The 12,616-nt window shown below is 31.8% G+C and overlaps 1 protein-coding gene across 1 annotated transcript in view; it reads right to left on the bottom strand.

Annotated features, from left to right (window-relative positions):
• LOC129799843 (protein serrate) overlaps positions 1-12,616 on the bottom strand; it is a 55,856-nt gene that overhangs the window by 40,503 nt on the left and 2,737 nt on the right. Inside the window, exons 2-3 of the mRNA XM_055844086.1 lie at positions 6,694-6,811; positions 6,424-6,614 (exon numbers count right to left, since the gene is read on the bottom strand). Of these exons, the coding sequence (XP_055700061.1) occupies positions 6,424-6,614; positions 6,694-6,811 (309 nt within the window). The remainder of the gene's footprint in view (positions 1-6,423; positions 6,615-6,693; positions 6,812-12,616) is intronic.

Below are 12,616 nucleotides of genomic sequence, written 5' to 3'. Positions count from 1 at the left end.
GTCGAGAATAACTTATTAATCCGCCATTTTGTAATACTTTTTAGAAAAAAATAGGTATTTTGAATAGTAGGGGAAAGTACTGTCCTTTCGAATGTTCATACCTTCAAATAATGTGAATTTCTTTTATCTAAGAGACTTACACATTTCTATCAAATACTAGTTAGCTTATCAATTGATAATTACGTGATAATTATGTGTAAGTCTCTTAGGAAAATAAAAGAAAATTCACATTATTCGAAGGCATAAACGTTCGAAGGGAGAGTACTTTCCCTTATAAACATGTACCAAAATTTTCAAGAATCTCGGTCATTTTGTTTTCTAAAGAAAATTGAGAAAAAACAGTTGACTTTCGACCTCCTAATTTAGGCTACCCCCTTAATCGGAAATAAGGGGCATGGGCTTGCAAAAAACTTTGATATACAAAAATTCTCCAATGTTGGCAATTAAAAATTTTAAGTCGAAATTTAGTTTTGAACATTAATTTTGATATTTTAATACTGAATTTCCAGTCAAATCTTTAGATATTTTGGAGAGAAAAACTTTGGATCCATTTCTTGACGGAGAAGAGCTCTCGAACCAGTAAAAGGGCTTTTCTTGGTTAAAAATGTCCTTAAGATGAGCCAAGTTTTAATGATTTTTAGTTTAATTTGTACTTCTTTTCATAAATAGTTAAATAGGGTTTAAGGAGGAGGGGGCACGACCCATTTCTTACTACGCCCTTGTGTTTATCTTAAAAATTTGAAATAAATCGGAATAAACTTTTTGATTAATAAATTTGCAGATTCGTGAGTGAAAATAAATTGAATTAGTCAGTGCGTATTAATTCAAAATGATCAGTAGAAAAATATTTTTTGGTCATTAAAAAAATTAAAATTGATAAATCCTTAAAATTGAATTGAAAATGTCAAGATAGTCCATAAATTCGTCATTATCTATTTATCAAAAATATTTTAATAGACTTATGTGTTTACGTTTTATACTTTTCGTTTTAAATATAAACGCAACTTTTTGTTTTAAAATAAACTGACCAAATTTTATTTTAATGCCTTCGGCACACATCACATTTTAGATCGATAAAATTTCATAAAATCAAAATTCGCGTCCCTGTCTTTCTCAAAAGATTTGCATAAGTCTGTCTCAAAATTGGACTGAACTAATTTTAATTTGGTGTGATGTTCAAAAGAAGAAGAAGAGTGCGAAAGAGTAGGACAGACATATGTAAAACTTTTAAGAAAGAAAGGTATGTGAATTTTGACTCTATGTTTCCTGATCTAAAAGGTGCACCGGATCAATATAACCATTTTTACCAATCAGTATAATTTGCTGCAGTCATAAATATTCGCTTTTGAAAAATCATTTTTGAATTTTGAGTGGATTACACCACAGAAAAGCTAATTTTGAAAAGAGTCGTCGAAAATTAACAAAGTTAATTAAGGGAAACTGGGGCACCACCAAACACGGGGTACCACCAAACAGTAATTTTTATTTCTAAACTACTTGGACTATCGCGACCATTCCTTCAGTATACAAGCATCCCTATAGTGCCTTTAAATTCCTATAGGTCTTATCTTCTGATATCTAATATCCGATTACAAAATCCCAGTGTTTGGTGGTACCCCGTGTTTGATGGTGCCCCAGTTTCCCCTATTTTATTATTTATTTATAATTTATACTATTTCTGCACATGTTCTCTTAAAATCAAATTTATACAGAGGTTTTGCAACGAAGCAAAAATTTATTTAATATCATCCATCGCCGTCTTAATCCATTTAGTGAATTTTAATTTTGTGAAATTCGTTTGTCACAAGTTGAATTTGGATTTTAACTAGTAAGGGATTTGTGGAAAGTGTTTAATTTAAGTATTTTTCTGTTTCTTCAATCCATATTTTCTTGAGTTTATTTGTTTCATAGCTGTTAATCGATTAGGGTTGCCAGATGAAACCTGCAGATATTTTCCAGATTTCAATTTCCTAACAGAAAACTCAATTTAAATTTGATTTGATAAACTTTTGCACTAATTGGAATGAACGTAACAAATTTAAGAAAATCGAGCAGGTGTGAGAACACCATTAGAATGTGGAGGATGCAAGGTTTGTTGTTTTGTAAAGAAAAACCTCTGAGCAGAGTGCTTAATTCTCATTGGCAAATACATAAGGTCCATTTATTCGAGTTAAAATCAAGGAATAGTGTTGCTGTTTTGAAATACAAGAATATAACGAGATGACATGTTAAATGCAAATTTATAAAGACCCGTCAGTTGAGAAATTTTTTAAATACTCCATGAAGCTTCCATTTTGCATCTTGTAAATTCAAATTGAACCCATTCTTGCTGCCTTGGAAAATCACTTGCAATATATAGGGGCAATAATGAGCATAGAAAGTGATGTTACATTTCTTTCATGATCGATAAAATATAAGAAAATCCTATGGACATTATTTGCATTTCAGATGAATGTCGAATTCTTGTAGGTCTCTCTCTCTGTGATCCAAGATTTAAACTTTCCAACTTGTTTAATTTTTACCTTTTTCTTATACAAAATTTCATCTTCACTTTGTCGGAGGCTTAAAATTAAAAGGCATACACCGATGGTGGATCACATTTGTTTAAGAAGAAATATTGTAAAAGAGTAAATAATGAATTATTTTGTTATATCTTTACATTTTAAGCTCTTGAAATAGGAATACCCAGAGAGGAATATCAGAGTTCACTGGAGAGAAGATGGGAAAATGGTTTATTGCCTTTTTCATGCTTAATTATCCGAAACATAACTATTTTTTTTGCGGTACAATATCCCAAGATTCAACAAGTTTTAAGTACAAAATCCTCAATCAAGGCTTAAGGCTCTTCGCAGAATGCTCTACCGTTGATAATTGTGAAAGAAAAGAAATCACATGGTAAAAATTATGGGTTTCCGAATAATTTATTACAAGTCATAAAAGACAAAAGACTTCTACAAATAAACAAATTCTTAATTTTTATTTCTTACATTGATACATCATTTCGTGTTGTGACAATTAAGCCATTTTCAGTAATTAACCATAAAAACAGAGATAAAAGACTTTGCAAGTATACGTAAGTATTATACGTTGACGCAGGAATTTCAGAATAAAATATTTATTCACCTAATTAAATAATTAAAATTGATAGATTTCTTTTCCAATCAAAACAGTTAGGAATCTATGATGAGCATTCCTTAATAGTGCCGAAACCATATAGAATAATTACGCTTTTTTTTCTAACGAAGTCATAAAAATTTACATTCAATCAAAGTCAAAATTAGAAATACACAACAACGAAATTTAAACTAATTGTAATTTATTGCTCTTCATAATTATTTGAATAGGTTCTTCCACTAATGAAAACTGTGAAAAAAAGAATTACTATCGCATATGTCTTAGGCATTGAATTTTTGTGTTTTTGCATTGTTAAAACCCTCCTCAATAGATTAGCCATACACTAACACAAAACTATTTCAAAGTAATAGCAATCTTTACATACGCACTGATACCATCGTTGAATTGTAAAGGAAATATATTTATCTTTTTGAACTATGAAGCTATTGTGCTTTATTCTGGATAGAAGAAGAAAAAAACAGCATTAAATAAAGAATGAACTTTTTATTGAGAAGCACATTTTATGTTAAATTATTGCAATTGATTATTTTAAGATAAGGGAGACGTTGATTTTGAAATATGTATGACAGGTTATCTTATATAGCCAATATTACAAGTCGTGAGACAAATATATTTCCATTACAAAACATATTTCTGCGGTATTTCCAATTATTATGAATGACTTATAAATTAGCATTGAAGAAGCAACTGCGGAAATACAGATCAAATTGAGAAGAGAAGTTCTGAAAGACTAACCAATTTGGCTGGGAACTTTGAAAGATGTCACAGATATTGTCAATGAGCTTGAATTTCTAATATCCTATTAAAAGTTTCTATACGATTCGCTGCAAGTACATTCTCTGACAACTATTAACTGGTTTCTTTTGAAAATGACATTTACGCCAGAACGTTTATTGTTAGACGGGTTAGACGAGTGGGGGCGCTGAGGGCACGAAGTGACTTAACGAAAAAAGGACTTGAGACTGGGAGTGACGCCAGCTGCCAAAAAGAGACGCCACGAATATTTTCAAAAATATTTTGAGAATAAAATAAAAACCTAGAAACTAAAAAGTGCTAAAAATAATACCATTGACACATAGCATTAAATTTCCTCAAACAATTCGAAACATAAAAACTTTGGCGACGAGTAGAGAAGCTGAAATCATAAGCTAACTTAAGGGGTTATATCCAGGAGAACGCCTAAAATTAGTGGTTCTTTCTTGTGAATTTTTTGCGATTTTGATAATCAATCGATTAATATGAAATTTTCAGGGGTTATTACAAAGCGGACTGAGAGTCAATTCTTTTTTTAGGCGCTCCGCGGCTAGCAATAGAACTAGAGTAATTTACATCCGATTGACTTGAAAGTCTCACGACCATGTCACATATAAGATTAATACTTTCTGCACTGCAAGAATGGCAAAAAAAGATAGCAAGTGTTTTATCACGCCTCTCTCTTTCGTTTCGCTCGAAAACTGATCAAATCACAGTTGGCATGCATGGAGTACACTAGAGTGTACTCTTTCTAACACACATAATTTTCCATTTGAAATTTTGCATAGTATGTTCCTCTCTTTCCGGTTTTTCTTAAAAATCAGTAAAATTGCTTGTTATTTAAATTTTTGAAACCTACGGGAACTGTTCTAAACATCTAGTCTGAGGCCGGCATAAGGGTTTCAGTCCTAATATTGTTTAACTGGTTTAATCTCTTACCACTCAATATTTTTGGAAAAAAAAACTAACTTAGAATTGAATTATTAAGGACAATTGATTTGTTTGATTCTGAGAATCTGATAAAATTGATTGTTTTTTTTTTTAGGTTAGGATATTCAGACCTTCAGGAACTAAGCTAAACCTCTAGCCTAAAGGTTACTTAAGGGTTTCAGACTGGAGGCTTAGCCTAGTTTCCGCCAAGGAACGGATACGTAAGGAACGAATAAGAGATTAGTTCTTTTATCCGTTCTTTTCAAATAATTCTCGTATCGAAAATATTATCTAGTTCATTGTGATCATTAAGAAAAGTCAGGAAGACCGGTGTATAGTATGCTAAATTGGAATAATATTGGAATTAAGAAATAAAATTAATTAAATATTACTGTTCCTATTAATTGTTTTCTGAACTATCTGAGAAGCAATTCGAGCAATTTTCCAAGAGTGCTAACCAAGTTTCGAGCAGTATTCGAATAATTTTGTACGCCAATGTTCACGTTCGTAGTTAACAAGTGTTCGCAATACAGAAAGTATTAATATTAATCTTACATGTGACAGAAGAAGAGTCTGTTGACTGAAGAATCACAGAGAGTGGAAAGGAAAGAAGTATATGTGCAACTTTTAGTTCTTTCACATCTCTATGACTTGCCCGGTGCATTGAATGCTGTACATAAAGTTTCAATCTATTTAATGATGGTTCATTACGAGCTGGTAATTGATTGTCTAATGAGAGTGACACATACGTTTTTATAGACTTCTAATTGCTAAGCATTTATGAAACTCTAATAATTACCATCATCAAGTCGTCTTTATAAATCATTGATCTCTTTTTTTTTTAATAAATTCGTTTTAATAAAATTTTATTGTATTCTCTAATGCTCAAATTAAGAAAAGGAAGACACTTAATAATATGATATTATCTCTCATTTTTCTCTTAATTATACATCTACTATACTCTTTGCTTTTTCATTTGTCTGTCTCTGACCTACAGACCAAACGGTAAGAGATATCGTTTTTTGGTTTTTGGTGACCCCCCACTTTCTTTCCCCACTCTTTTTTTCTTAAACTTGATTGTCACATTTCCCAGCACACGTTCCCAAAGTGTAGCATTTGTATGAGATTGTAAGATTTTTAACACGATTTGAAATCCGAGATTGTTGGCAAAAGTGCAACAATCTCTCTAACAATAAGAACATAGATACAGAGAGAGATGGTAAAACATGGTTATCCTTTATCCAATTTATACATATGTCCCATATTTTCATATTGTTAATCCATCTATTACCAGAGTGCAGGAAGAAAGAAAATTTTAAGAAGAAAACAGAGTATTGATTTCATGTATAAGAAAATGTACACACAAGATCATATGGAACTTTTTGTATTGAGCTTCGTGAATGTTGCCCATTGTTTTGTAGGTATTATCTATCATACTTTTAACTTGTAGCCGAAACGGCAAAAAAGAGACACTGCTGTGGGGAGAAGATATGGGAAATATTTCATCATTGCAATTGCAAACACGAATTTTTTTTTCTACCGATAAAATTTTCCCTTGCCACATACAACAACAAAAAATATGAATAAAAAATTTGCAAGACTTACCGTCCATCGAAAGGAGAATGGAAGAACAATTGAACTTATTTCTGGATCTGAGAGCACAAAGCTAGAACCACCTAAAACAGCTGTACTAGCATTTCCAAATGAACATCCACTTAGGGATCCTTTGGTGGTTAACTGCGAACTCTGGTATTCCTTTAAACACAATCGAAAGGCTGTGGCACAAGGAGGACATCCTGGATAGAAAAAAATATCCCCAAAATTAATTGAAATCTTTTTAAAATTTAAATTCCAAAGGGCACATTAGTCCCTTACCATTTAGTCGTGAAGCTCTTATTTCCATTGGAATACCACAACAATATCCCGTCAACAATTGATTGTTTCTGTTGGAAATTTCCAGGATTTGTAATTCAAAGTATCCAGAAGAGGAAACCTGCATTTAAAAAAGGCCCTTATTAGTTAAAGCACTGCCTAATTGTTCTTATTTATGCTATGGCGTTCAGAATATTATTGCTCATTCTTCATAACAGAGGCGTATGATCATTTTAGATAATACCATGTTCAGTAGTCAACTTTAAAGAATATATTCTACTTAACGAAGCAAACCTTATCTGTATGAATTATTTGATTTTTTTCTTCTAAAAAGAATTGCAAAAAGAATCGCTACTTTTCTGTTTGTAGGAGTACGAATTTGTTATTAACTAACCGTCAGATGGCGGTATTTCAGTATATTTGCATCGAGTAATCCTACTTCTAACTTCATGGTACAGCGCCATCATTAGGCTTTAAATGACAATTACAAGTTTCAGAAGAAAATCTTTCCCATAAAATTCGTGTTCAGTTTTACGGCGACGATCTCTACGGGATGCAAAATGCATAAACTAATCGAAACACTTCAAGGATAGTGATTTTTACATCGAAGATAAAGAACACCCGGTGAAGAACACCATACGCTTCTAGCGGAAATTTTAATAACTAAATAAACTGTCAAACAAGTAACCTCGTGTGGCAAATTCTGTCATTAGAGAATTGTAGTAATATTTGATGGGATCCTTAATTAGTATCTTTATCATCGGGAGCTTGGTGTTTCATTTAAAGCCTTCTAATCATAAACCTGGTCCTTCGAGCCGGATAATTAATCTACTTAATTACAGCAGGGGTGAGCAAAAACTGTTTAAAACCAAATAAACGTCAAAATAAGTTTGTCCAGGTAGCGTTTTGACAATTGACGTACAATTTTCATTTGACGATTTCACCTCTGAATTACAGGTATATTTTGAATCAGTAGTTTAGGAAATAAATTAGAGGCATCGATACTTATTACATTCTCAATGATATTCAAGTAATTTCTAATCAATAAAACGCTCAATTTCACAGAAAAACTTTAAAGACAGCGAATTTGAAGCAATATTTTATTAAGCTTTTTCATCAAGTAGAAATTTCTCCCCATACATCGTTTCCATGATTTAAATGGATATTACTCCTTGAGATTCCTACTCCTCCGTAATCTTACGAAAATGAGGATAATTCCAGGCGTATAAAGATACAGAAACCTTGGTCGATTTCTAGATTGACCTCTCAATTCTGAGATAAACAAAGCCGAAAATTTTAAGGTAAATATTGGTTCTGCTCTGAAATAAATTTTTACCGAAACAAAACCATTCCAAAGCCAAGCTAAATATGATCAAAATCAACTTTATTCTCTTGAAAATGAACCTTGATTTTGATACTATTGAATCAAAATAACGACAGAAGTATTAATAAACTGTAAGTTAAGTTCCATTGCTTATAAAATCGTTACAGAAATGTATGGAGATTTTGGTAGTTACAACAATTTTCCAAAATGTAACATATCAATGTTAAATATTCTAGAGATAATAAGTACCTTTATTTGACTTAACTAAATTAGCTAATTAAACTATTATCCCTATCCGTAAAAGCTTTTTTTCACGAGATTCGTTGAATAAATTTTGGATGTCGCGTGTCCCTTGTTTTGCTTTGAAATGAAAAATTGTTGTTTCACTAAAAATCGCAGTTACGTTAAATGCTGATAATTTTTTGTTAAGTAATTCATTTACTTTTTTTATTGAGTATAACATTTTTTTGAGTAACTATGCCAAATTTCGGCCAGCTTGCAATTTTGGCCACTTCTTTTGTTGAACGAGATGATGTGAATAAGATTTTGGAAAAAAAATCCGGAAGGGCATTAACTATGAGAATTAAGGTGGCCGAAATATTACCCAAATCTATGTCTATATTTTTATTCTTTTTAAAATGTATTCAGAATGATTTTAGAAAGAAACAGAGACGATAAACTATCGATAAGGTTCCAAGTAACACTCCTTGAAGAGAGGTATAACAAAGAATTCGATCGGTCTCTCCTACAGTTAACCTTTAACCTGAGGCAGAGGTTTTCCACCGTTTTGCTCTGTAGGTTGGTCACAAGCGTTAAGACGGCTGTGGAAGCTGAAAACTACATAGTGTCTCATCAAAACAAAATTCTACTTGGAAAACATTTATTGATGAGCAAAATTATCTAGGGCAGATTTAAAGATCAAAGGTTTAAAGTTTTATCTCAGAATTGAGGGATAGGTCTTAAAACTCGTCATTTTTTGGATGCTGAATTACAGTAGACTCTCGTTAATTCGGCTCTTTTAAGATCGGGATACTTTTTAATTTGGGCGGCAGTTAAATTTGAAAAAAGTTTGTTGACGTTTTTCAAGTTTGACTATGATTAATGAAGCAAATACAGTAGACTCTGTCTTAAATGGGCATTTGTGGCGAAATATCATCCGGTTTATCGATAGATTTGGGCGTCAAAGTCCTTGTAAATTCCACAAAAAGCACTCAATTATAAAGAATCACGATAAAATAGGAAGAACTACAGCGAATTTGAGCAAATTAGCTTCATAATTAAACGTGAAAATTGTCAATAAAATTTTTCGCCCGATTGAAAAAGAGTCAATTGAGCGAGAGTCTACTGTACGCCCAAATTGGCCACGGTTTGACTTAGTTATGATGTGATTTTGCATTATTAAGAAGTTTTAATACAATTCACAATAAGTATGAGTGTCTAAACTTAATACGAGTACGCAGATGAATAAAAAATCGTTGCATTTCAAATAGTTTGACGCCGGAATTTCTGTCAAATTCGGGTGACATTTCAGTCCCAAATGCCCGAATTTGAGAGAGTCTACTGTAGTATGCCGTCAAAAGGGTCGAAGAACGTAGTGTATTTCGTCGATAAATTTCTAAAGTCGTAAGAATAAAAATTTTGTGCTCATTTTAAGATGGTTTTACCCTTCCGAACATATTAAAAAGTTGTTTTTTTCGATGGATAATTTAAAAAAAAAATTGTAGGTGTAATTAATAGATAAAATGAATATTTAATTAATTTCCCTTTTGAAGACACCAATAACTCACAATCTATTAAAGCATCATACGCCTCTGTAATAATAAATGAGCGATATCTCTTTTGCACTTAATTAGCATGCTCATTATGTTCACCTCCAAAGAGTTTATTTATGAGGCAGTATTATGCATTATTCAAAGTAAAATCATTTGTTCAAATAAGACGAGACTGCCCTCCCTTTAACACGCTGCAGAAATCACATGTGACGATGATTTATAAAGACCCATCGTCTTATGACACTTTAACAGTTTCAGTCGCGTGGAATCACCGCTCGTAATTGTTTATGCCCTAAGGCTGTACAAGTTGAAAATCTACAGTGAAAAGAGGAGGTTCTCTCCGCAAAGGGACATCAATGTTGCCAAATATTAAAGTTTTGGGGACCACACTCGTGGGTAACCCCAAATTAAATCCTTTATGTGGCTATTATGATCAAATTCTGTGGCTAATTTTTGATTGCAATTCACAGTGTGGAATTGTATACGATTATACCCTCTAATTAACCGTGATGTTTCAATTTAACACAATATCAGTGGAATGTCAATCAAATTATGGGCTTCGTACAAATCTTTTTGCACGTAGAAATCGTTAAAATTTTAAAACGATTTAAAATAACAGAAATTATTAGATTTTTATGATTTTTATCTATTTAGGCATACAAAGTTGGTGTTTATTAAATTACAAAGCCATCTACAAAATAATAAAATGTAATCTTTAATTATTATTGCAATTATGTCTCACTGTGAATGCTTCCAATAAAAATTTAAAAAAAATCTTAATATCTCTCTTATAAAATTCCATGAGAGTATGTAATAAAGAAATTGAGTCATTCATATCGTAGTTTAAAAATATTTTCATTGATAGTAGACGAGCATTTCCTACCCGCAGATTTAATTCAATTTTCATTCAGAATTATTCTTATCGTGATTCTCTATTACTACTACAAGCCATAATATCCACAATTTATTATGCGTCGGCTTTTTGAATTGCACTTGTTACATTGGAATTTTTCTTTTATAGTCCTTAGTGTTCTTTTTCATGTTATTAATCTCGAGAAGTTACTTGAATGTGGCAGTAAAATCCACCCAAATATTTAGAACTCACCTCATTAGCAGAGTTATTAGTCAGATAGAAGAGAATTAAAAGTAATTTCATAAATTCGAATTTCATATTCATGCAATAATAATTAAATTGGATAAAATAAAAACTAATTATAGTTTTGAACGAAAGAATTGTAACGAAAAGGGGGTTGTAACTCTTTTCTTATACACCATGCATATCCCTTTTTGAATTCTGTGTTTTTTTTTCATTCTCAAGAGAACTTTTCAGTGGCACAAAAAGTTGTTTTCGCGTCAGAATACATAAATGTAAAATACTAAATGTTTTAATGTATACGAAGAAAGGTTTATAATGTTTCTGCTTTGGCTTATGTATCCCATGATAATTAGAAGAGCGGCACAATCGCCAAACGAAAGAAATAGCTCCTCTTTACCCCATTATGTTGAAATGAACCGTGGATTTCTTTTGTGGTTAATAGCCTTTTCGTCTTTTTTTTTGTGGCTTCTTCAATATCTTGGGCTATTTAATTATAAAAAATACGCTTTTGAACACATCTTTGCAAATATTAGCACAATTTAAAGCACTTTGTAAATTGTATTTGATTGAACAGATTATTCTCTTATTAAACTTACATTAAATCTAGTGTAAATGTCTTAATCATAAAGTAGAAGAAATTTTATGAATAATCTTAGCAATGTTTATTATATTCTTCAATTGAATTAAACTGCAGTGCGGTTTTTAGTGCAATAATTACGATGAAAATTTATTAGGAAATAAACACTCCGTTTATAATTGCAAAACATTTCCTTAAGAACATTAAACAAATTATACTGTGTAATTAAATTAAAATAATTATAATACAGGATAGTTTTTCCACTTGAATCTCAGGGTTGTTAATTTAATTGAACACACAAAATAAGTATGTTCGAACGCGAAATGTCTATAGACGAACGCATCAATGACGAAATTTACGAAGACGAAGTGCCCGAAAATGATAAAAATTGTGAAAAACGAAATATTCAGAATAAATTTACTAATATTAGATGTAGCTTTAGGAAACAAAAACGAAAAGTCCTAAGAACAAATTAAAGGCAAACTGTATGAAAGACGAATAGTGCTAAGACGAAAGTTATGAACACAAAGTATACTCGGAGGTGAAAGGTGCCGAAGGCGAAACGTTCAAAAACGAAATATTCAGTGCCGAAATTTAGGACGACGAAGTTTACTTAGAAGCGATCGATACCAAAGACGAAAAGAAAAGTCCAAAAAAGAAACATTCAATAGCGAAATTTATAAAACCGTATTATATATCCGGAGGCTAAAAGTATCCTAAACGAAAAATTTAAAAACAAAATATTCAGTGGCGAAATTTACGAAGACAAAGTGTACCTGGAGATGATAGATACCAAAGACGAAAAGTTCGAAGGCGAACTTTTAATGTATCCGTAAGCGAATGATACCAGAAGCGAAAAGTTCGAAAATGAATTATTCAATAATGAAATTTATAAAACCGTAATGTATCCGGAGGCGGAAATTAACAAAGGTGAAAAGTTCGAAGACGAAATATTCAGAGCCGTGAGGAAATTTACGAAGACAAAGTGTACTTAGAGGTGATAGATACCAAAAACGAAAAGTTCAAAGGCGAACCACTAAAAGCGAAATTTTCGAAACCGTAATATATCCGGAGGCAAAAGGCTCCAAAGACGAGATATTCATTGGCGAAATTTACGTAGAAAGAATGTATCGGAAGACGAAAGATACCGAAGACGA

Source organism: Phlebotomus papatasi, chromosome 1, assembly GCF_024763615.1.
Source record: "Phlebotomus papatasi isolate M1 chromosome 1, Ppap_2.1, whole genome shotgun sequence".
NCBI classification, from domain to species: Eukaryota; Metazoa; Arthropoda; class Insecta; order Diptera; family Psychodidae; genus Phlebotomus; species Phlebotomus papatasi.
Note: the sequence above shows the minus strand (reverse complement) of the source record. Positions and strands in the feature narration are given on the sequence as shown.